The following is a 24,259-nucleotide window of genomic DNA, read 5'->3' on the forward strand; positions in this document are numbered from 1 at the left end:
ATGCCACATAAACATTGTATGACAACAAACCACAGACACAGTAATTTACTATGTCCATATAACATAATCAGTCACAGCCTATTTTCATGTAAAAGAAACCAATATTTAATAATATCGCGCAAAATTAACTGACAGTGATTAATTACTACTGATGTACTGACAGTAATTACAAAATATGTGTTACTTTTTTCAAACTACTTTCTCTAACAAAAAAGAAAGTAAAGGAATTGTAACGTATTTCATTAATAAATTACTCACATGTATATATTGTTATTTTACATGAACATACATATCACGCACATGACATTGTGTTTTCATAACATTAGCAGCTGGTAATCGTCGTGCATTTATGGTCTAACCTATTCCACTTATGTCTAGACAGAAAGTTAAATCGTATAGCTGAGAACACTACCATCTATTTTCACAATTACAGACGTTCGCTACATTCATAAGTAAAAATCGATTTGGAAGTACTACAAGAAATGCACGCACGCGATATCATGAGCGCAAGCTCAACGCCCTTACAGTCGATGCACCTGAACTGTCGTAAACAGTCGCTTTTCACCTGTCCGCGAATATGCATCTCTCCGTTCGACGTCAGACAGATCCACCGCGAAACACGAACTACGAAGAAGATATCGTTTACGTGACGAAACACAACAAATGGGTCCTGAATTCTATCGGGATGTGGCCTGCTGTGTTAAAAGGGATCGGCAAATTTGTACCACAGGTCGTAATCGGTCTTAGTAATATCGTGTCGTTTCTCAACGTAGTGCAGTGTGTGCTATACATTACACTGGAAGAAAACGATCCTTTACTACGACTGAGGCTCTTAGGCTTGGCCTGCTTCGCTTCAATCAACCTAATGAAGTATTGGGCTTTGATAGCACGCAAACCGAATATCGAATATTGTATCGAGCAAGTGCATACAGATTGGAAGCAGGTCAGTCGCGCAAGTATATATGAAGGGCTCAATGGAAAAGAGAAACTCTCCTGGTTATAGATATTAGGATACCCACTTGGTATACAGTTATTAGAAAACATGTTAGAAAAATAAAATAAGTGCAAAATAAATAGCATGAGGTGCTTATAATTTATACCACATATCACATTTTTTACATATTTCATTTTATAAAAATACGTAGTACTATGATACGGAATTTAATATACTTAAATCTAATTAATCAGTATGTAAATGTTATAATATATAAAATGAGATGCAAATACTGTTGTAGACACTGTACATATAGTAAAACTGTTAACTCTAACAACACTTTAAAGTCCACTAACATACTGGTTTCTGTGTTAAAATGTGACTTTACTCACAATTTCCCCAAATTAAAATTTTTCTCTCAATCACTTATTTATAAACATGACTCAGTAGTATTATTTATAAATAAAATTGTAAAAATTATTTGACAGGTAGAAATCCAAAGAAATCGCATACTGATGTTAAAATACGGGAAAGTGGGACGAGATCTGACCATATATAGTGCCGTGTTCATGTATAGCGCTGAAATATGCTACGTTACAGTCATGCAGTATGCAATGGGATTGAATATGAAAGAAAATAATCGTACAATCAGACTGTTAGTGTATCCTACATATAGTGGATTTTTCGATGCTCAAAAAAGCCCTGTCTATGAAATTGTATACGTTCTTCAATGCATGTGCACATTTTTGTTTAACTCCGTGACAGTTGGGTGTTGTGGATTGGCTGCACTTTTTGCAACTCATGCCTGTGGACAGATTGATATCGTCATATCTCAATTAGATGATCTGGTCGAAGGAAAATTCTCCGAGAAAAATTCTAATCCGAACACTAGACTGATGGAAATCGTAAAACATCACATAAGAATTTTAAAGTACGAAGGTAAAGTAAAACATTGCTTGATACTGACCAAACACATATCGCAAACTATTGTAGATTTTCTGCGATGATTGAAACGGTTCTGCAGGAAGTGTGCTTTTTCGAATTCGTTGGTTCCACGTTTGTAATATGCTTGCTCGAATACTATTGTATAACGGTACGTTCATGTCGCTAATGGTTTGTATTTCTAGGAGTTTATGGTATTCTTATGTCTTTAGTAGGATTGGCAACAGAACGATAATATTGGTCTGGCAACATACTCGATGTTACTAGTATCCTTGACGTTCAACATGTTTCTGTTATGCTACATTGGCAATCTTCTAATAGATAAGGTATTTTGTAATACTCAACTCTTTTCAATATAGCAAAGTAATCAATGTACAAAAATGTATTAATCAATTTCACTTGTTATTCTTCATTTATACTACAGAGTACTAGCGTCGGAATATCTTGCTATATGATTGACTGGTACCGCTTACCTATCAAAACAGTTCAAGATCTCATATTGATCATCGCTATGTCGAATAGTCCGGCAAAAATTAGCGCCGCAAGAATATTTATTTTATCTCTGCCTACTTTTGGGAATGTAAGTTTTTATAAACGTTACATCTATGATTTGCACGTTTAAATTTTATGTAAATCGAATTTTTTATCTTTAGGTGATTAAATATAATTTTATCTTTTTAGGTTCTAAAGACATCGTTCGCGTATTTAAATTTCATTCGGAATACCATTATCTACTAATTTCACAATTATTCTATTAATTTCATATATCTAATCATAGAAAAGTAAATAAATAAATGTATTATGAAAGTATTCTTTGTTAGTTAAATATATATTGTATAGTATACATTATTTTTTACCTTGATACTGATACATAAAATTTTGATAAATATGTACAGCGACTTTTATAATAGCTTATCTTGGTAGAAGATCATAGAAAATGACGACATATTAAAATTTGTTTGTTTGTGAAGTCATGACGAAATATTTACGTATATATATTATATGTATTATATTTATTCTGATATAACTACACGAAGCTATATAAACATCATATTACACAGACATCATTTTTATGTCTACGTACAATCAACAATCATAACTTCTTATATGTGGAGAAACATTGTCCAATACCATAATCGTTCCTGCCAAGTAGAAACGCCACTTTATAATAAAACATGCCAATCCTCTTAATTCGATATCCGGATACAATGGTTCAGGTTAACGAAGACGAAGGTTGAGAACTTGGGTTTGCAGATGTAAGTTCTTAACATATTCGAGACAGATGTATACAAATTATGCACTGTCTTATGTTTGATGCTTTATGAATGAAGAAACGAACTAAGGAACTCTTTCCGTTGGTCACGCGATGGTTTTTATATCGGTCTGCATTCTGTGTTTTGGGACAGTAGCTAGCAACAGAAGTAAGATTTTGCTGGTGTTGCGAAATACTATTTAACACAAGGCTTTGATACGGAGTTACAAAATGTGTCGGTGCTCGTACTACGGTATGAGATGTTTTTGGGTCAGTGATACTTCCAGACCGTACATAAAAGTAGAGATAATTTTGTAAAATATCTGACAAACAATATTATTGTGTTAAAATGACATAATTAGCAGACATTTTTAATTATTTACATAGCAACCATATAAGTATCCAAAGAAGCAATGAAAATATTTTAACATCCAATAACACATAGTCAGCATTCCAGAAACAAGTAACTTTGTAGAAAAATCACATATTACAAAAACGATGAGGAATGTTGGATTTTTGCCCACAAGAAATACCAAACTATCTTCACAAGGACATTAAACATCCTGTTACAGTTTTTACCATCAAATTTGTGCGAGCCAAGTTTCTCAAACAATAACCAATATAAAAATTGAAAACATTATTAACATAAACGAAGAAATGAGGAAAGGAATATCATATATTAGATCTAACATTACTGAAATCCACGAAAACCGATAAGGCTCAGGTATGGAATCAAGATTAATTTAAAGGAGTTTTACGAAAGTATACAATTAAAATAACTCTTTCTTCATAAATACAATATGTTTTAAATTACTGCTTTTTTCAGTATTACGTAACCTGTAATACCTATATAATTTTTAACGAAAGATATGTGCATGCTTACTTTTATTGTTAGTTTCGTAGCATTAGTGATTTCAGTGTTCCACAAATGTCTCATAATCAAATATGTTCCGTAACTTCGAAAGGTTCAGGCCTCTGGTCTAGACAGAAAGTTAGATTCTATACCCGTTACCAGTTAGTTATTCACTATAATTACAGACGTTCGCTGCATTGATGAGTAATAATCGATTTTGAATTGCTGCGTGAAATGCACGCACGCGATATCCTGGGCGCAAACTCATCGCCCTTACAATCGATGCACCTGAACTGTCGTAAACAGTCGCTTTCCACCTGTCCGCGAATATGCATCTCTCCGTTCGACGTCAGACAGATCCACCGCGAAACACGAATTACGAAGAAGATATCGTTTACGTGACGAAACACAACAAATGGGTTCTGAATTCCATCGGGATGTGGCCCGCTGTGGTAGAAGGCATCGACAAATTTTTACCAAAGATGGTGATCGGATTCAGTAATTTGGTGTCGCTTTTTACGGTAGTGCAGTGTATACTACACATTATATTAGAGGAAAAAGATGCTTTATTACGACTGAGGCTCTTGGGATTGGCTTGTTTTGCTTCAATCAACCTGTTGAAGTATTGGGCTGTTATAGTGCGCAAACCGAACATCGAATACTGTATCAAACAGGTGCAGACAGATTGGAAACAGGTCAGTCGAGCTAAGAATAAAAGAACGAAGCATCAATGGAAAAATGATGGACACTGCTACTTATCAGTATTAGAATACTCACTTGTTACAACATTTATTAGAAATCCTAGCACATTTTATTTAATTTGATATTTTACTTTATAAGGTACATATGATGTGAGTAAAATAAGGTTTACAGAATATGAAATTATGAAATACAAAAATATGTGATAACTGTAGAATAAAAATAATGAGAAGCACACAATTTATATCAAATATCACATTTTTTTAAACATAACGCAGATGTCTGAATATTTATGGCTAGCAATCACTTTGTATTTAAAAAAAAAGACAAATAGCTACAGAAAGAAGCGATACGTGATATACGAAAATTTTGTATCTAGAAAATTTTTTAAGAAACTTCCAAACTTTTATAGTTACAATTGGCTACAAAGAGCACTTGCACGTACCTTTATTTATGTGAGGCATATTAAACTATAAATTATACGCATATATTATGAAGTGTTCTTTATCATGTTCTGTATATATATGTCATTTTCGTAGAATCAAATTTCTGTAAGTATATGAGAATACGTAATATTATGACGCGAAACTTAATATACTTAGTTCTAATTAACTAATATGTAAATGTTATAATATATATAATGGTATGCAAATACTTTTGAAGACACTGCGCCGATAAACGTATAGTATTTTACTGTCTAGAAGTACATAGTATGTATGTATTTAAATGTAACTCTTCCCACAACTTTCCCAAATTAGAATTTTGTCGCTTGCACCACTCCTCCAAACGACTCACTTATAGTGTTGTTTGTAAAAATGTAAAAATCATTTGACAGGTAGAGTTTCAAAAAAATCGCATGCTGATGCTAAAATACGGAAAGATCGGCAGAGATCTGACCATATATAGTGCCGTGTTCATGTATAGTGCTGGCATGTGCTACATTACGATCATGCAGTACGCAATGGGAATGAGCCTGAAGGCAAATAATCGTACGATCAGAGTGTTAGTGTACCCTACGTATAGTGGATTTTTCGATGCTCAAAAAAGCCCCATTTACGAAATCGTGTACGTTCTCCAATGTATGTGCACATTTGTGTTCAACTCTGTGACAGTTGGGTGTTGTGGATTAGCCGCACTTTTTGTAACACATGCCTGTGGACAGATTGATGTCGTCATATCTCAATTAAATGATCTGGTTGAAGGAAAATTCGCCAAGAAAAATTCTGATCCGAACACTCGACTGATGGAAATCGTAAAACATCACATAAGAATTTTAAAGTACGAAGGTAATGTAAAACGTTGCTTGATACTGACCAAACACATATCGCAAACTATTGTAGATTTTCTGCGGTGATTGAGACGGTTCTGCAAGAGGTGTGTTTTTTCGAATTCGTTGGTTCCACATTTGTAATATGCTTGCTCGAATACTATTGTATAACGGTACGTTCTTGTTACTGCTGGTTTGTATTTCTAGAAGTTTATGGTATTTTTATGTCTTTAGTAGGATTGGCAACAGAATAATAAAATTGGTTTGACAACGTACTCGATGCTACTAGTATCCTTGACGTTCAACATGTTCTTGTTATGCTACATTGGCAATCTTCTAATAGAAAAGGTATTTTGTAATACTCAACTCTTTTCAATATAGCAAAGTAAACGATGTACAAAAATGTATTAATCAATTTCGTTTGTTATTCGTCATTTATGCTACAGAGTACTAGCGTCGGAATATCCTGCTATATGATAGACTGGTATCGCTTACCAGTCAAGACAGTTCAAGATCTCATCTTAATCATTGCTATGTCGAATAGTCCGGCGAAAATTAGCGCTGGTAGGATATTTCTCTTATCCTTACCCACTTTCGGAAATGTAGGTTTTTAAAAATAATTTGTTTATGATGTGCATGTTCAAAATTTATACAAATCGAATTTCATTTAGTGATAAATAAATGTAACTTCATCTTTGCAGGTTCTAAAAACATCATTCGCGTACTTAAATTTCGTCCGGAATACCATTATGTACTAATTTCACAATTATTCTGTTATTTTCTTGTATTCAGTTGTAGAATAATGAATAAAGAAATATACTGTAAAAACTATTCGTTACTACTAAAATATACATTATTAAACAGTTAAAAATCTGCATTAGATCAAGTAATAAATATTGTAATTTATATTACGTCAAGACCATTAAAAACATGCTTTTTGAAAAGCTTTCTATATCTATGGAAATTGAATACGAATATTTGCTTTGCACACTGAAGTAAAATGGTTATCTAGGATTAAAGTGCTATGCCAAATTTTAAAACTTAACACTGAATTGTTGACTTCTTTTCGAAATGAAGGTGCAGATGATTTTGTAAAATCTCATACAAATGATATTCAGTGTATTAAAATAGCAATTTAACAGATATCTTTAATTAGTTAAATAGCGCCAATAGAAATATCCAAGCGAAGAATCAAAATATTTCGACGTCCACTTACAAATACCATTTCAGAAACAAGTAACTCTTTGAAAAAATCACATATTACAAAAAAATACAAGAGATATGATTCTTGCGCTTCGTTCCGCTTCCGCTTCGCAACTAAAAATGTTGAGGGAACTATTTCCACTATAACTTTTAACGCTATTGAAAGAGAAGAATACAAGTTATCACCCTTCCTTAGATATAAAGAATTACGACCTGCTATAAAATCCATTTAGCGCAGTTAATTACAAATTTTTGTTACACAGAAGAAGAAAAATTGATTAGCTTGTCAACAGATCACACTTTCAAAACGATGAGGAATGTTGGATTTTTGCCCACAAGAAATACCAAACTATCTTCACAAGGACATTAAACATCCTGTTACAGTTTTTACCATCATATTTGTGCGAGCCAAGTTTCTCAAACAATAACCAATATAAAAATTGAAAACATTATTAACATAAACGAAGAAATGAGGAAAGGAATATCATATATTAGATCTAACATTACTGAAATCCACGAAAACCGATAAGGCTCAGGTATGGAATCAAGATTAATTTGAAGGAGTTTTACGAAAGTATACAATTAAAATAACTCTTTCTTCATAAATACAATATGTTTTAAATTACTGCTTTTTTCAGTATTACGTAACCTGCAATACCTATATAATTTTTAACGAAAGATATGTGCATGCTTACTTTTATTGTCAGTTTCGTGGCATTAGGGATTTCAGTGTTCCACAAATGTCTCTTATAATCAAATATGTTCTGTAACTTCGGAAGGTTAAAACCCTCTCCCTAGTCTAGGCAGAAAGTTAGATTCTATACCCGTTACCAGTTAGCTATTCATTACAATTACAGACTTTCGCTACATTGATGAGTAATAATCGATATTGAATTGCTGCAGGAAATGCATGCACGCGATATCACGAGCGCAAGCTCATCGCCCTTACAATCGATGCACCTGAACTATCGTAAACAGTCGTTTGCGATCTGTTCACGAATATGTATCCCTCCATTCGAAGTCAGACCGATCAATCGCGAAATCCAAACTACAAGGAAGACATTATTTACGTGACGAAACACAACAAATGGATTCTGAATTGCATCGGAATATGGCCCACTGTGTTAAAAGGCATGGGTAAATTTTTGCCAAAACTCATAATCGGATTCAGTAATCTAGTGCCGTTTTTCACCATAGTACAGTGTGTGCTATACATTATATTGGAAGAAAAGAATCCTTTATTGAGACTGAGGTTCTGTTCCTTGGCTTGGTATTCTTTAATCAACCTGATGAAGTATTGGGCTCTGATAGCGCGCAAACCGGATATCGAATACTGTATCAAATGGATGCAGACAGATTGGAAGCAGGTCAGTCGAGCAAGTGTATGTGAATTACTCAGTGGAAAAGTGATAGACATTGCCGGTTCTAAGTATCAGGATACTCACTTGTTTGTACATTTATTAGAAAACTTTATCATATTTTACGATATTTAATATGTTACATCATAAGGGATATATGGTATGAATGAAATAAGAAGTTTATAGAATATGGAATTATTAAAAAATTATGAAATAATTGGAAAATAGAAATAATGAGAAGCACACAATTTGTATCAAATATCATATTTTTTATATATAAAGCAAATATCCTAATATGTACTTACAGCTGGCAGTATAAGTGTATTTTACATAAAAACAAAGAAAGAAAAGATACGTAATCTACATATTTGTCTAGAAGATTTTTTATGAGTTTCAGTGAAAATTTTAATATATAATATGATTATATATAATATTTCAATTTCATAATATCATATTTTTGTAGTCATATGAAAATATACAAAAACGAAATTTAATATACAACGGCGTGGCGTGAAAAATGTTTTTTGTACCCACTGCATGTGTAGTAAAATATTCTACTGTCTAGAAGCACGCAGTTTTCTGTATTAAGATGTAATTTTATTCACAGTTGTCGTAAATTAAAATTGTATCACGAGCACCACTTTTTCTCTGGACCAGTCACTTATAAATGTAATTCAGTACAACTGTTTTTTATATAAAAGATGTAAAAATCATTTGACAGGTAGAGTTTAAAAAAAATCGTATGCTTATGCTAAAATATGGAAAAATTGGTCGAGATCTGACCATATACAGTGCCGTGTTCATGTACAGCGCAGGCATGTGCTACACTACCATCATGCAGTATGCAATGAGAATGAGCCTGAAGGAAAATAATCGTACAATCAGGATATTAGTGTATCCTGTATATAGTGGACTTTTCGACACCCAGAAAACTCCCGTATACGAAATCGTGTACTTTTTCCAATGCATATACGCATTTATGTGCCTCTCTGTGACAGTTGGGTGTTGTGGGCTGGCTGCTCTTTTTGCAACACATGCCTGTGGACAGATTGATGTCGTTATATCTCAATTAGATGATCTGGTCGATGGAACATTCTCCAAGAAAAGTTCCAACCCGGACACTCGGCTGATGGAAATCGTAAAACATCACATAAGAATTTTAAAGTACGAAGGTAAAGTAAAACGTTGCTTAATACTGACCAAAAACATATCGCGTACTATTGTAGATTTTCTGCAATGATTGAGACGGTTCTGCAGGAAGTGTGCTTTTTCGATTTTATTGGTACCACGTTGCTAATATGCTCGCTCCAATACCTTTGTATAACGGTACGTTCTTGCTGCTTCTGATTTGTGTTCCTAGGAGTTTATGGTATTTTTATGTTATTAGTAGGATTTACAACACAATAATAAAATTGGTCTGGCAACATATTCGATGCTACTAATAGGCTTCACGGTTAATATGAGCTTGCTATGCTATATTGGCAATCTTCTAATGGAAAAGGTATTTTGTAATATTTCAATCTTCTCAATATAACAAAGTACTGGTCACTATAAAAATTTATTAATCAATTTATTTTATTTAAGTTTATAATTTATTATTTACTATAGAGATATTGTTATAGATATATATTATTTGCTATAGAGTACTAGCGTCGGAATATCCTGTTATATGATTGAGTGGTACCGCTTACCAGGCAAGACAATGCAAGATCTCATTTTGATCATCGCCATGTCGAATATCCCGGCGAAAATTAGCGCCGGCAGAATATTTCTTTTATCTCTGCCTGCTTTCGGAAATGTAGGTTTTTACAAATAGCTTTTACGAATTAATTTGAAGATTTTAATTAAATTTTCATTTGATTAAAGATTGAATGTAACTTCACCTTTGCAGATTTTGAAGACATCATTCGCGTACTTAAATTTTGTCCGGAATACCATTGTGTTATAATCTAATAATTATTCGGTTATTTCCATATACCCAATTGTAGAATAGTAAATAATGCAATATGTTGTAATAACATTCCTTGCTACTTAAATATATATTACATAACATACATTATTTTTTTACTTTCATTACGATACATAACATTTTGATAAATATGTACAGTGAATATTATTAAATATCATTAAAAATGTTAACATATAAAAATTTATTAGTTTGTGAAATCATAAAATTGTGATATCATGCAGAAATATTAAGGTAAAGATAATATATTTTATTAATCGTTTTTAATTACTCGACGCCATATACACATTATATTATATCAAATCACAAGCACAATAATTTACTATGTTCACATAGAACAAACAGTCACAATCTATTTTCATGTAAAAGAAGCCAGCATTTAAAAATATCGTTTAATATTAACTAGCACTAATTGTGAAATTAAATAAACAGTAACGTACTAGAAAGAAAAAGGAAAAGAATTGCAATATGTTATTATTAATAAAATAATATGTTTTATTAATAAATTACTCACTTATATATATATATTATTATTTTACATAAACACACATACTATACACAAAACGATATTGTGTTTTCTTAACATTAGCAGCTCCTAATCGTCGTGCATTTATGATCCAACCTGTTCCACTCGTGTTTAGGCATAAAGTTAGATTCTATAGCATCGTAAGTTCGCTATTCACTACAATTACAGACATTCGCTACATTGATAAGTAATAATCGATTTTAAAGTTGTGCAAGAAATGCACGCACGCGATATCATGAGCGCAAGCTCAACGACCTTGCAATCAATGCACCTGGACTGTCGCGGACAGTTGTTTTCGACATGTTCACGAGTACTCATCTCTCCACTCGTAGTCGGACCGATCAGTCGCGAAATCCAAACTATGAAGAGGACATCATTTACGTGACGAAACACAATAAATGGGTTTTGAATTCCATTGGGATTTGGCCGGCTATGGTGGGGGGTATCGGTAAATTTTTACCAAGAATCGCAATCGGACTAAGTAATTTAATATTGTTTTTCACCTTGGTACAGTGTGTGCTACACATTGTATTGGAGCAAAAAGATCCTTTGCTAAGACTGAAGATTCTGGGCTTAACATGCTTTTCTTTTATCTCCCTGATGAAGTATTGGGCTCTGACAATACGCAAACCGAAAATCGAATATTGTATCGAACAGTTATATGCTGATTGGAAACAGGTCAGTTGCAACAAGTATATCTGTGTAACCCAGTGGAAAAGTGATAAATGGATTGCGAATTTTTATGTATTCGTGAGAAATTGAAGCAAATTTCTACCTAGATCTTAGCCTTCTAATCTTAGTTTACCGAAGAATATGAATTTGCATAAATGTTGGCAGTCTAATAATATAGATACACTACCCTGTTGTTACGCGATTATTAGAACAGCGGGGTGTCCATGAGGATTTCACCACGTACAAAAAAAAAGTCTAATAATATAGATATATGTAACTGCATTATTTTTTCAATTGACAGATAGAATACCAAAGAGATCGCAAGTTAATGCTAAAGTATGGGAAGATTGGACGAAGACTGACCGTATACAGTGCTGTGTTTATGTACAGCGGTGGCATAATCTATCACACGGTCATGCAATATGCGATCGGATCGTACGTCGATGAATTTAATCGTACGATCAAATTACTGGTATATCCTACGTACAGTGGTCTTTACGACGTTCAAAAGAGTCCCGTTTATGAACTCGTGTACGTTCTCCAATGCATATGCGGGTATGTGTTTGACACTGTGACAGTTGGAGCTTGTGGACTGGCTGCACTTTTCGCAACACACACCTGTGGACAGATTGATGTCATTATGTCTCGACTGAATGATTTGATTGATGGAAAATTTTCCAGGGAAAATTCCAATACGAGCGTTCGACTGATGGAAATCGTTGAACATCATATAAGAACTTTAAAGTACAAATAAGGTTGAGGTGAAGTAAAATGATATTTATTATTAATTAAATACATACAGTGCTATTGTAGATTCTCTGCGATGGTTGAGACGGTTCTTCAAGAAGTGTGCTTTTTAGAATTCATTGGAACAACGTTTGTAATGTGCTTGCTCGAATACTATTGCATAACGGTACATTTTTCTTGCTCCTAATTTATATTTTCGTATTTCATTTTATCGGTATTGTTATATTTATTTTTATTCTACTAATTTATAATATTTATATATTTTTAACAGGACTGGCAACAGAACAATAAAATTGGTCTGACAACATATTCGTTATTGTTAATATCCTTGACGTTCAATATGTTTTTACTATGCTACATTGGTGATCTGCTAATTGAAAAGGTATTTTCCGTTATATTTTTATTCATAATCTATAATATCTTATTATGAAATTTTGCCTATTATTTGCATCATTTATATTACAGAGTACTAACGTGGGAATATCCTGTTGCATGATAGATTGGTACCGCTTACCAGCCAAGTCGGTGCAAGATCTCGTTTTGATCATCGCAATGTCAAATAATCCGGCAAAAATTAGCGCCGGCAGAATAGTTAATTTATCCTTGTCTACATTCGCAAGTGTAATTTTTTACAAATATTCTAACTATTCAAAATTGATTTCAGCTATTTATCTGTTGACAATTAAATGTAACTCTATCTTTGCAGGTTCTAAAGACGTCATTCGCCTACTTAAATTTCCTTCGAACTGCCCTTGTGTAGTAATTTAATAATTGTTCAATTTCCCAATATTTTGGCGTAGAATGATAAATAAAAAGTTATATCGTAAAAATATTCAGTCCTGTTTAAATACTTGATATTCTCAAATATTATTACAGGTTATCCATTGAATATATTATTTTTATAGTTTGATAATGATATATGACATTTTGATAACCGTATATGTATAATTGTTTTCGCAGTAGCTTAATCAAATGGCAAAAAATCACGAGGAACATCGACATATTGATATTTATTTACTGAAATCATACTAAAATATCAGAGTAAAGACATAATGCATTTTATCATTGCTATTTAATCTCAGCCACGTAAATTGTTATGTCTATTACATTTAGAAATATTTTCTACGTATTAAGTGACAAAAGAAATCACATACAAATTCCAAAATATTTTATTTATGAGTTACTTACCCACGTATTTAAATATTACTATTTGCCACAAACGTATACGCTATACTCTTTCTTAACACTACAAGTACCTAATCGTTGTGCACTTATTCTCCAACTCTCTCCACTCACGTCTAGACAAGAAGTTATACTATAGCTTCGCTATAATTTCAAACGTCCCCTTCTCTGATAGTAATCGATTTCAAAGTAATGAAAGAGATGCATGCACACAATATCACGAGCGCAAGCTCAACTTTCAATCAATGCTATTGAACTATCGTAAACAGTTGTTTTCGAGCTATCCGCGAATATGCATCTCTCTATGCAACATAAGTGTGATTACACACCGCGAAACCTGTACTATAAGAAAGATATCGCTTATGTAACCAAACACAGCAAGTGGATCCTGCAATCCATTGGCATTTGGCCAGCAGTAGTAGGAGATGTCAAAAAATTTCTACCAAAAATCGCAATTGCACTCAGTAATTTTGTGTTACTCTTCGCCATTATTCCATGCATTCTGCATATCATATTCGAAGAAAAAGATACTATAATGAGATTAAAATTATCCGGTTTACTGAGTTTCTGTTGTACTTCGTTGATGAAATACTGGGCGCTCACCCTTCGCAAACCGAGGATCAAAGGCTGCATCGAACAGGTGTGCATTGACTGGGAACAGGTCAGTGAATTAACACGTTCATCGATTCTCATTGATTTTCACTAATTTTTCGTTCACGAGAATTGTATCATTTTAAATTAAAATGAACAATGAAATATATAATTAATTTCTATATCGTTGCGTATCACAAAATATAACACGTATTGCGTGATATACGTATTTTCTTTATCGTGTATACATACAATCATCATATGGTTATCATCGATGAACGACAACGTGTGAACGCGTCAGAGAAAACTCTTTACTTCGAAATTTTCCATATCTTCGGAGAGATGAATAAATTCTAATATTTCTACTACATAAGTTTCATATTTCTTTTATATTTCATTGAAGTTAAACCGTTTAGTGTTTCGTTAAGGGGACGTCCCTACTGGCAGGTGGAACTACATAAGGATCGCGAAATAATGTTAAAATATGGGCGAATGGGTCGAAATCTGACAATAATCTGCGCCGTATTCATGTACACCGGCGGAACAATCTATCACTCGATTTTACAGTACGCGATCGGCACGTTTGTCGATGAACATAATCGTACAATCAAACCTCTGGTATATCCTACATATAGCGCATTATACGACGTTCAGAGTAGCCCCATTTACGATCTAGTGTACGTTATTCACTGCATGTGTGGATACGTGATGTATTCCATAACTGCCGGTGCTTGTGGATTAGCCGCTCTTTTCGCAACACACACCTGTGGACAAATCGACATCATTATATCTCGATTGAATGATCTTGTCCGTGGCGAATATACGAAAGAAACGCTTAATTTAAATGCGCGATTGATAGAAATTGTTGAACGTCATTTGAGAATTTTAAGGTACAAACAAGTGATAAATGTATTAATATTAATATACATAATATAATTAATATAAAGAAGTCTTTATACATGTCAGTGAGTATAAAAATAGTACATGATATTGTATTATAACCTATTATAGATTTTCGGCAGCAATAGAAATGGTGCTACAAGAAGTATGTTTCCTAGAATTCATTGGATCCACCTTTATGATATGTCTACTCGAATATTATTGTATAACGGTGCGTTTCTTTTTATTTTCGTTATAATATCCTATTATATTCATGATTGCTTGTCCATAACAGGATTGGGAACAGAGTAATACCATCAGTCTTACAACATATACAATGTTACTAATATCTCTGACATTTAACATATTTATATTGTGCTATATTGGTGAACTCCTAATAGAGAAGGTATATTATCACAATTTACTAAAAAATACAATATGCTTTAAAAAATCAAACCATTCAAAATATTTCCATAACTTTTCCACTTATAATATTATTAATAAATTTTTATCAAATTTAATTTATAACTGATAATTTATATAAATATATAGATTAATGATTCCTCGAGATGAACTATTATTTTTTACAAAAATTTATTAATAACTTGCTCAGAATATGTACTTATTTTTTAATCTATTATTCTATTTCTGATTTTGATCATAGAGCAGTAATGTTGGATCGTCTTGTTTTATGATCGACTGGTTTCATTTACCGACTAAGACAATACACGGTCTTGTTTTAATAATTGCTATGTCGAATAATCCGGTTAAAATTACCGCAGGCAGGATAGCTGATTTATCTTTATCAACTTTTGGAAGTGTAAGTGATTAATAATATTTAACTAATATTTAAATATTTGCATAATCGTGGATTTGAAAAATCATCTATCGGTCATAAAAACTACTCTGTCTTTGTAGGTTCTCAAATCATCACTGGCGTATTTAAGTTTCCTCCGGACTACTGTTATGCAATAATTTATTAATTTTTATGTACTTTTATAGTATTTCCAGTGGGGAAAATAAAACAATAAGACATAGCAATATTTTTTATTATCTTAATGCAATTTATGACATAGTGTTACCCAGATGGTACTATGTGGTCGTTCATTATCAGCAAAGTTATCAGCTTCTCAGCTAGTCGACCTTTAATTGAGAATAAACATGAATATTTTCGTTTTATACATTCATGATTTAAAATGTACAATTGAAAATGCAATTTACACGTAATTGGTGTGTAATTGGTTGAAATCTTATACTTTATTTATAGTCAATACCATCAATCGATAACAAATGTAATTATTTCACTATTCTCCGTGACAGCATGATAAGAATCTTTCTTAGTTCTTATTGTCAGCAAGCTTGACATTTCACGAAAGTAAAACGTTAAACAACGTTTATTGCATAGTATACAACAACAATGTACATTTGTATGTCATATATGTATTTTGTGTATAGATAACAGCAAAGAGAAAATTTTGTATGCTAATAGTATTGTAGTTTATAATTTTATATTTAATAAAATAACGTAAAAACTTTTTAAGTGTTACAGTAAAATATAATGTAATGAAAAGTTAGTAACAATATGTTACAAAACCTAACATAAATTGTGTTGAAATCTATATTGTTTCAGCAAAATATTATGATACAGGTATATTATAAAAATAATATATTAACAAGATGGCAGAGAAAACAATAGTGGGAGGCATTCCGATTGAATGTTTAACCGGAGAACCTGCAATTATTTGGTCTGGTTGGCGTATATTAGGGGACAGAGAACTTGTTAGAGAAGCCTCTGCAAAGGGCACTCACATTAATCTTGCTTATAAATGTCTAGCTTATAGAAGAAGATGTTCTATCGAAGATGCTCAGCATTATTTCAACAAAGAAGTTGAAACTTGGATTATAGAACTTCTAAAGAAACATCAAATTTACAGGGCCTCTCATATTTTAAATAATATGGTATATCAAATTTTAAGTACTGACAAGCAATATATTATTCTTTACATTAATGTAGTTCTTTTATAGGATAAAAATCCAGTGGAATATATATTTAAAGTTTGTGTAAACTGCAAGGATTTTACATTAAGAAATTATTTATCGGAATATCTAATAAGTGTTGCACACTTTGAAAATAAATACATAGATTCGTGGAATATAATAAAAAGTATTGTAGAATTTGAACAAAAATATATGTAAGTTTCTTCATAAATAATCAGTTTAAATAGATCAAAAGGTAAGAAATACCATTTGTTTAGGGTTGAAGATGGCTTGAGCTCTTCTTTATGTATAGAGGATATTATAAAATTACCAGAAGATATAAAACAAGCATTATGTACTGAATTATATTTTTCTATAACTGAACAATCTCTTTCGAAAAATGTAACTAATATTGTGCTATGGGATTATTTACTGTCAAATAATAAAATTGAACTAATGAGATTTTGGATTGACATTTACTATGGCAGTGATACAATAGGAGAAATAAACGAAATTAATGAAGAATACAAGTCGTTGTTTCATACTTTGGATATAGTACCAGATATGATTGAAGCTATTGATTCTTCAGATGCCAGTACTCTTATTAAAGATCTAGCTAAAAATCATTTATGTAGGTAAGTCCATATAAAATACATTTGTTATGAAATATATTTAAATATTTAAATATTTATTTATTAATATTTAATATATAGGTATGGCGTATTTGTAGAGAGAGAACAACGTGATGTAAAATTATTACTAGCACGTATATTTGCCAGTGCAATGACAATAGCAGAATTTAATACGATATTATCATATAAATCTTGTAATATTAATAAAACTGAATTTATGAAGAAAATTGACAAAGAATTGTGTCTTGCACATTGCTTGAGTGAAACAAGTACTCAGGAAGATGAAACCAAGATCATTGAATTGTATGATGTATTGACAAAAATGTGTGAAAATCAAGAACCGTTACAAGATATATTAACAGAAGGAATTTTTAAAACAATTTACTATCTTTCTGATGATGTAACCGAATATTTGAAGCAAAATTATTTAATAGTTTTAGTATTGATATTTTTATACCAATCTAGAGAAAGTGCAATATGCAATCAAGATAAAGGCACAATACTAAAAGAAATTACTCTAAAAAGTATATTTACAAGTAAAAATTCTCTGCAATTATGCAACTATGATATTTCGAACGAAGTTCTTCAGAATACATTAAAACAAGTGCCAATTCTTGAATCCATCATAAAAAAAGAACCAAAGAACAAAGTTACAATGTATGAATTATTAGATGGTTACAAAAATTTAAACGTTAAACAATTATATAAGTGGCGTTTTAATAATGAACCAATGCCTCATTTTTCAAATGAAACTCTTGTTAAAAAATATGGATATACAGAAGATTTAACATATAAATACTACTTGAAAGAAGCCCGTCCTAATATGGCTATATTTAGCTTAAAACATTCCCAAGGAAAACTAATTGGAAATGTTTCTTCTAGAAGGTAAAGAAAAATTATATAGTAATTCATGTATTTATGTATTTCAGAATATATTATGCACATTTATACTACACTTATAGGAAATATAAAGCGGCTCTGTACGCGCATTGTCTTGCCTTACGAAATTTAGAGAAACCCGAAATTTTACATACTTGTATTTCTTTCATGGAAATATTAGGTATTAATTCAGAAAATTTAAGGCTGCATATAACCGTGGCAAATTATATTTATAAACAGATTAATATTCCTATTGGTAATTATGTTCATTGGATATTTATTAGAATTGGTAATCATAGATCTCCAATATATTTTTTAATTAACAGGAAATTTACTAGAAAATATAATATACAAAAATGAAAATGATTTAAAGACTGTAATGTCTTATCTTGAAAGTAGTTTTCAAACAAGTTGTACTGAAAGTTCAATTAATGATAGTCAAGAGTTCATAAATGTATTAAAAATGTGGGATGTTATTGTACGATTTGCAGCAGCACACAACTTTGCTTTCCCAATCAGCTTTTTAAAATTTTTAGCAAGTAAAAATCACTGGTTTGAATTTGTATTAGTTTGTCACATCTTTAATTATCCCCTGGACCAGGTAATAATTTTGAGTTTTAATTAATTTATACAAGATTTCTGAAATTAAAAGAAAAATATCCTCTTCATTGCTTTTAGATATTGGAAAATATAGAACATTTTGAAGACACAATTCTCAGAGAACATTTATTAACTTGTTTGAGTAATATTCAACTCACTAAATCTCAATTAGCTGTATGTAATGAACAAAAGATAAAATCACGAGATGTTAGACAATCGTTATATTACAAAATTGGAGTTAAACAAAGTGTAAGTAGTAAATGTCATATATTCAAAACATATTTTATTAAATACTATACTATATCGTTATTAAATAGGTATCACCCAATTATGATTCACCAGTCTCAGCAGATTTAGCAAGCACTTATGATTCTCATAGTATAAATGAATATACTGTAAATGATAACATTTGTTCTCCAAACGATGATTTGTGGTTGATTATATTGAAATGTCTCCAAAGCCCAGATCCACCTGGTGCTTTAATCAATTCATCTCGGTTAACTTCAAAGCCTTTCCTTATAGTTTTAGCATCCTGTTATGAGGTATTTTATATATTAGTAATTTCATATTTTTCTCAACTATAAAATTTTCCAGAACATACCATGCTTTTCTTATCGAATATCTTTTTTAGCCATCTTCAATTGCAGCATATTGTTATTCATGGATGGTAATATCTACCACAGATAAAGAAATTCTTTCTAATTATAAAGAATGTTTAGAACAACAAGTATGGACAGCTAACCAAGTTTATAACTTATTAGATCAAATGGTAACATATGGATATATTACTATCGTTAGTAAAGCTTACAAAATTTTTATGCCTGTAAGTATACTTTACCTTTATATGAATATCCTGTTTTATCTTATTTTCCTAATACAGTTTGATTGTAGGAAAGTCTCTTCAATTTATTTTTTGACTTTCTCATAGAATGTGTAATTTATGGTGATTTTAAAAGTTGCCAACAAAAATTATTGGATTTTAAAGCACAATGTGTAGATCTCAAATGTAATGTATGTATCAAGCACTATTTCAATATTTAACAATTACGTGAAATAATATGGGAATTATGTATTTTTCAGGAAGCTATAGATTGGAATTGCTCAGATACCACATACTTGAATAATTTATACTGGATTGCAATTGTTACAATTAAATGCCTTATTGCAACACTCGCTCATGGTCTAAGAAGTACACATCTCCAAATAAAATTTCTCGAAATTTTGATAAAATGTAACTTTTATAAGAATTTTCCAGGTACTGCTATCTTGTATGAATTATTATTTCAATAATTAATAATGAAAATCAGACATAAACTAATTTCTTTGTTCATTACAGGTTTCGTTCCAATTTTTCCATTTTTGCTACAAGTTATAAAAATTCTTCAAAAAACAAATGTCACATTAAATTTTGCGGCATTTACGGTATCAGACAATGTATATAATTTTGATACAGAAATTCATAGGTGCATTAATGATTTAATAAGAACTGAAGATTATACTAATGCGTTAAAATTATCAAATGTAGCGGGATTTAATTCGTCTGAAATAATCTTAGCTCAGGTATTATCTTATTTTTTATATAAATACAAGTTTTCATCATTAATATTTTAATTATTAATACTTTTAGTGTCGAAGTAAATTTAAATATTATATACAAAAAAATGAGAAAATTGAAGATAATTTTTGGAACGAGTGTGCATTAAATTTTAAAAAATACAACATTTCATATGAAAAAGCAGCAGAATTTTTTGTTGAGCATGCTGAAAAAGTTACTTCTCATAAAGAAAGGTATGTGATATTTTTTATCTAGAGACATCAATGACATATAGATTTAATCAAATATGAAATATATGTTTTAACAGATATGAAATATTAAAACTAGCTTTTGAAACCTTAAAGAATATTGAATCAGAACAACAAGATATTGATGTTCTTGAAACAGCAATGTGGAAATCATGTATGTTAGCAGGTCCTGAAAATGTGCAATTAGATGATGGACCTTATATCTTCAATAAACTAAAAACAGAATTGTTATCAGGACTAAATGAATTGAAATTTGGCTATACCTTAAGTAACATACAAGAGAAAAATGCAATTGAAAGTTTAATTAATACATTAATTGACTTAGGTAAACTGGATACAGCATTAAGAATAAGTACAATTTTTAATTACAAACATAAGGTAAATTTCATTAAACCTTTATTAATAAATATGTATTAACTGTTTTAATTATAATTGTAGGATTTACAAATTCTGATGTTGTGTTTGAGTTTAGCAGAGGGGGAAATTTCACCAAATGATTTAAATATTGAACAACAAAGTCTTCTGAAAGAAGTAAATAAGAATAAACAACAAAAATATAATGCCTTAAAGAATCGTGGTTTACAAAGATTTTCTTCAGCTTCTTCATGTATGTCTAATTTATACTCTCATCGCAACAAATTATTAACTAGCACATATTTATAACAAAACTTTGATTACAGTGATCACTTCAATCAGTACTGAAATGAATAAACTAAAACATGAAGATGTTCATGGAATACAAATGGAGTGTTTATCAATTTTAGAAAAATTACTTAATATCCTGGAACATGGAGTAGACATATGTCTTCGCATTGTATTATGTTATAAATTAGCCATGCAACTGGAGAGAAGTTATCAGTTCTTGTTAATGTTAAACAATCCAATTGAATTTTTACAAGAAATTACAGAAAGTGATAATATTAAAAATAAATCTGAAATTATTAATGATATAGTTATTGCATACAAAATAAACAATGATAATGTTGCAACATTTTTGGCTGAAAATATCACTCTAAATATTAACCGTGCGGTAGAAGGTATGTAATGATATTGTAAATTTATACACGGTTGTAAAAGGTTTGCTTTTGTAGATGGATATGAAAATAACGTTTGCTTGTGGGGATATTCCTTAAATACAAATTTTCGTGTTATTATGGAACTATGCAATGACGTTTCACTCCTTGGTTGGAAACTCTTAAAAACGGCAAATAAATTGCTTGGACATTCTCATGGCGAAAAAACAAGCGGTACTATACTAAAATATAATTATCATTACATTCCTATAATAACTAAATTTATTATTGAAACCTTTTCTATTGTTTAGCATTTACTCTGAAGACGATTGCAGAATTATTAATACGTGCTCATGATTGTTTTACAACTTCCTGCAATATGGAAGGGATAGCATCAGTATTATGTAAATGTCAAATTTTCGCAAATGTTTTGCAGAATCTTAAGTATTGGACATTGCTAGTACGTTATTTTACAAGAATTAAATAAACAAAATTTTATACACTGTGCTTAAAAAATATATAATATCAAACAATTTTAGGTACGTCTTGTAACAGGTGTTGGTCGTTTCACAGAAATGAATTATGTATTTCAAATTTTAAAAGAAAATGATCAGTTCGAATTTTTACTTGGAAAAGGATTAAATAAGGTTTCTTTATGCTTCTTATTTTTCTAAATACATATATAAATACTATATACAATACTATATTAAACATGTTATAGGTAATAGGGCTAAAAACAGCAATTTTGGAATTCCTGAAGCGTCATTGTCCTGAAAATAAAGAACTTTTTACTCTGGTAGCTCTACATTTTCGATTATATCATGAACTAGCAGATATGTGGAAAAATGAAGCGGAAGATATAATTAATACGATAATATCAGATGCTACAAAAGATCTTATGAAATTGCAAAGTACTGTTCAACATGAAAAGAAATTCATCAAAACTGAAAATATTCTGAAACAGTTACACTTAGCTGTTACTAATTATACTCACGCAACAGAATACTATTTACAGGTAAAACATTATCTAGATTATTTGCATAAATAAAAATTTATAATATGGATATGTTATAGGCTAATAAATTAAATCTTGCTAATCAATGTTCTGATCAAGTACAATTAGTTGCTCTCCAACTTTCACTTTTTAATACTGTGTCTTATAATCAACAAGTAATCTGTATACTTAATTTAAAACCTGGAGATATTGATAAAGTATTATGTCATAACTTAAGCTTCTCTCAAGCTTTTGTTGTCATTCATGCATATAATCATCACGTAGATTGGGCTAATCTGATTTATAGTCATTGTATATTAAATGGAGAAACAAAATATTTGAAAGATTTTATAGCAGTAAATAAGCTCACCCCTGGTCTTGTAAGAAATTGTGTACGCAGGCAAGTTAATTATTGCTTTAAAGAAATAATTTATTTTTGGACATTTCTTTCCATTTTAATCATTATTAACTTTATTATAGGTACAGAGTGGAAAAAAGCATTACTCATACTATGACAGATAACATGAAAATATTAATTTCTGAATTGTCAGATGTGGAGTGTAAATATGTATTAGCCAGTCAACTGGGATTTAAAGGTATTGTAGAAACAATGCTCAATAATCCTATGATAGGTGCATATCTAAAAGACACTGTATGGAAAAAAGGATATAATGCTATTTAAATATTTTCTTTAAATTATACATTTCCTATAAACATTCATAAACGTTGCAACATCCAAAGTGTATATGTATGTTTCTATTACTGTTTTTGAATAAATAAATGTTTTTGTATATTTATATCGTCACCAAATTTCTTTATTTTTTCAACTCAGAATATATAGGGTGACCCCACTGTGTGTATAAACTTTTAATTATACTCAAAAACAACAGAATTATTTATTGAGCTTCATATTTCTAATGTGCAATTTAATGTGTATAATATAAAATTTAAGACAATAATCATGGATAAAAATATATGTTGTAAAAAAATCTTATGGGACAGTCAAACAGAAAAAGCAGCAGTTCTTAAATTGGACGTATATATAAAAAAACACGAACAAAAATTTGGAAAAATATTATTCCAAAAAATGTTGTCACGAAAACAATTAAAATTACTAAGACTTATGCATAAATTAATGAGAGCTATCGAGAAAGCAGAGATTGATAAACAACAAGGTACAATTTTATAATTTTTTCAGATATTATTTTAAAATTTCATTATTTTTTTAGCATTTCAATTGCTAAAGGCATCTAACGATGCAATAAAAACAACGATTTCTACATTTCAAGA

The 24,259-nt window shown here is 30.8% G+C and overlaps 6 protein-coding genes across 13 annotated transcripts; all 6 read left to right on the forward strand.

The window, feature by feature from the left end:
• Nucleotides 1-439: 439 nt before the first annotated feature.
• Nucleotides 440-2,647, forward strand: LOC138180884 (odorant receptor 10-like). Its single transcript, XM_069115188.1, has 6 exons — nt 440-943; nt 1,423-1,865; nt 1,928-2,027; nt 2,092-2,202; nt 2,301-2,456; nt 2,558-2,647. Exons 1-6 carry the CDS (start codon nt 578-580, stop codon nt 2,612-2,614), a joined length of 1,233 nt encoding a protein of 410 aa, XP_068971289.1. The 5' UTR covers nt 440-577; the 3' UTR covers nt 2,615-2,647.
• A 1,642-nt stretch (nt 2,648-4,289) lies between these two features.
• LOC138180935 (odorant receptor 10-like) lies at nt 4,290-6,728 on the forward strand. Its single transcript, XM_069115297.1, is given in 6 exon segments — nt 4,290-4,676; nt 5,516-5,958; nt 6,021-6,153; nt 6,155-6,295; nt 6,394-6,549; nt 6,649-6,728. Coding segments are annotated over 6 exon segments (1,296 nt in total). The 5' UTR covers nt 4,290-4,310; the 3' UTR covers nt 6,706-6,728.
• Nucleotides 6,729-8,147: 1,419 nt separating this feature from the next.
• LOC138181314 (odorant receptor 10-like) lies at nt 8,148-10,456 on the forward strand. Its single transcript, XM_069116059.1, has 6 exons — nt 8,148-8,517; nt 9,230-9,672; nt 9,735-9,834; nt 9,899-10,009; nt 10,151-10,306; nt 10,400-10,456. Exons 1-6 carry the CDS (start codon nt 8,152-8,154, stop codon nt 10,454-10,456), a joined length of 1,233 nt encoding a protein of 410 aa, XP_068972160.1. The 5' UTR covers nt 8,148-8,151.
• A 648-nt stretch (nt 10,457-11,104) lies between these two features.
• LOC138180948 (odorant receptor 10-like) lies at nt 11,105-13,264 on the forward strand. The gene is made up of 6 exons (XM_069115325.1): nt 11,105-11,678; nt 11,974-12,416; nt 12,486-12,585; nt 12,691-12,801; nt 12,885-13,040; nt 13,126-13,264. The coding sequence occupies exons 1-6, from the start codon at nt 11,301-11,303 to the stop codon at nt 13,177-13,179; spliced, it is 1,242 nt and encodes a 413-aa protein (XP_068971426.1). The 5' UTR covers nt 11,105-11,300; the 3' UTR covers nt 13,180-13,264.
• Nucleotides 13,265-13,893: 629 nt separating this feature from the next.
• On the forward strand, nt 13,894-16,081 carry LOC138180933 (odorant receptor 4-like). Its single transcript, XM_069115295.1, has 6 exons — nt 13,894-14,262; nt 14,640-15,082; nt 15,204-15,303; nt 15,367-15,477; nt 15,736-15,891; nt 15,990-16,081. The coding sequence occupies exons 1-6, from the start codon at nt 13,894-13,896 to the stop codon at nt 16,044-16,046; spliced, it is 1,236 nt and encodes a 411-aa protein (XP_068971396.1). The 3' UTR covers nt 16,047-16,081.
• Nucleotides 16,082-16,376: 295 nt separating this feature from the next.
• On the forward strand, nt 16,377-23,766 carry SPG11 (spatacsin). Of its 8 annotated transcripts, XM_069114836.1 has the most exons (23): nt 16,395-16,631; nt 16,702-17,030; nt 17,097-17,263; nt 17,327-17,683; nt 17,762-18,565; nt 18,643-18,815; nt 18,886-19,160; nt 19,238-19,408; nt 19,477-19,701; nt 19,791-19,982; nt 20,051-20,170; nt 20,240-20,414; nt 20,496-20,719; nt 20,787-20,947; nt 21,022-21,340; nt 21,401-21,569; nt 21,643-21,999; nt 22,054-22,209; nt 22,287-22,435; nt 22,515-22,622; nt 22,697-22,990; nt 23,050-23,369; nt 23,450-23,766. In XM_069114836.1, the coding sequence occupies exons 2-23, from the start codon at nt 16,749-16,751 to the stop codon at nt 23,649-23,651; spliced, it is 5,400 nt and encodes a 1,799-aa protein (XP_068970937.1). In that variant the 5' UTR covers nt 16,395-16,631; nt 16,702-16,748; the 3' UTR covers nt 23,652-23,766. The 8 variants fall into 8 exon arrangements, with proteins under 8 accessions (XP_068970933.1, XP_068970937.1, XP_068970929.1 ...); XM_069114832.1 differs by having other exon boundaries at nt 16,377-16,498; nt 23,050-23,628; XM_069114828.1 differs by having other exon boundaries at nt 16,395-16,641; nt 23,050-23,628.
• Nucleotides 23,767-24,259: the final 493 nt, after the last annotated feature.

The sequence above is a fragment of the Bombus flavifrons genome, chromosome 6, assembly GCF_040668555.2.
Source record: "Bombus flavifrons isolate JBK064 chromosome 6, iyBomFlav1_principal, whole genome shotgun sequence".
NCBI classification, from domain to species: Eukaryota; Metazoa; Arthropoda; class Insecta; order Hymenoptera; family Apidae; genus Bombus; species Bombus flavifrons.

What these genes read in the sequence shown, in the direction of transcription:
- LOC138180884 (XM_069115188.1), top strand. Translation starts at nt 578, where the DNA reads ATGCATCTCTCCGTTCGACGTCAGACAGATCCACCGCGAAACACGAAC. An exon ending in TGCATACAGATTGGAAGCAG is followed by an intron (nt 944 to 1,422) that starts GTCAGTCGCGCA and finishes ATTATTTGACAG; the next exon opens with GTAGAAATCCAAAGAAATCG. An exon ending in CTCTGCCTACTTTTGGGAAT is followed by an intron (nt 2,457 to 2,557) that starts GTAAGTTTTTAT and finishes TTATCTTTTTAG; the next exon opens with GTTCTAAAGACATCGTTCGC.
- LOC138181314 (XM_069116059.1), top strand. Translation starts at nt 8,152, where the DNA reads ATGTATCCCTCCATTCGAAGTCAGACCGATCAATCGCGAAATCCAAAC. An exon ending in TCCAATACCTTTGTATAACG is followed by an intron (nt 9,835 to 9,898) that starts GTACGTTCTTGC and finishes TGTTATTAGTAG; the next exon opens with GATTTACAACACAATAATAA. An exon ending in GCAATCTTCTAATGGAAAAG is followed by an intron (nt 10,010 to 10,150) that starts GTATTTTGTAAT and finishes TATTTGCTATAG; the next exon opens with AGTACTAGCGTCGGAATATC.
- LOC138180948 (XM_069115325.1), top strand. Translation starts at nt 11,301, where the DNA reads ATGTTCACGAGTACTCATCTCTCCACTCGTAGTCGGACCGATCAGTCG. An exon ending in TCGAATACTATTGCATAACG is followed by an intron (nt 12,586 to 12,690) that starts GTACATTTTTCT and finishes TATTTTTAACAG; the next exon opens with GACTGGCAACAGAACAATAA. An exon ending in GTGATCTGCTAATTGAAAAG is followed by an intron (nt 12,802 to 12,884) that starts GTATTTTCCGTT and finishes TTTATATTACAG; the next exon opens with AGTACTAACGTGGGAATATC.
- LOC138180933 (XM_069115295.1), top strand. Translation starts at nt 13,894, where the DNA reads ATGCATCTCTCTATGCAACATAAGTGTGATTACACACCGCGAAACCTG. An exon ending in TCGAATATTATTGTATAACG is followed by an intron (nt 15,304 to 15,366) that starts GTGCGTTTCTTT and finishes TGTCCATAACAG; the next exon opens with GATTGGGAACAGAGTAATAC. An exon ending in CTTTATCAACTTTTGGAAGT is followed by an intron (nt 15,892 to 15,989) that starts GTAAGTGATTAA and finishes CTGTCTTTGTAG; the next exon opens with GTTCTCAAATCATCACTGGC.
- SPG11 (XM_069114836.1), top strand. Translation starts at nt 16,749, where the DNA reads ATGGCAGAGAAAACAATAGTGGGAGGCATTCCGATTGAATGTTTAACC. An exon ending in TTTTAGCATCCTGTTATGAG is followed by an intron (nt 19,702 to 19,790) that starts GTATTTTATATA and finishes TATCTTTTTTAG; the next exon opens with CCATCTTCAATTGCAGCATA. An exon ending in CTTTTATAAGAATTTTCCAG is followed by an intron (nt 20,415 to 20,495) that starts GTACTGCTATCT and finishes TGTTCATTACAG; the next exon opens with GTTTCGTTCCAATTTTTCCA.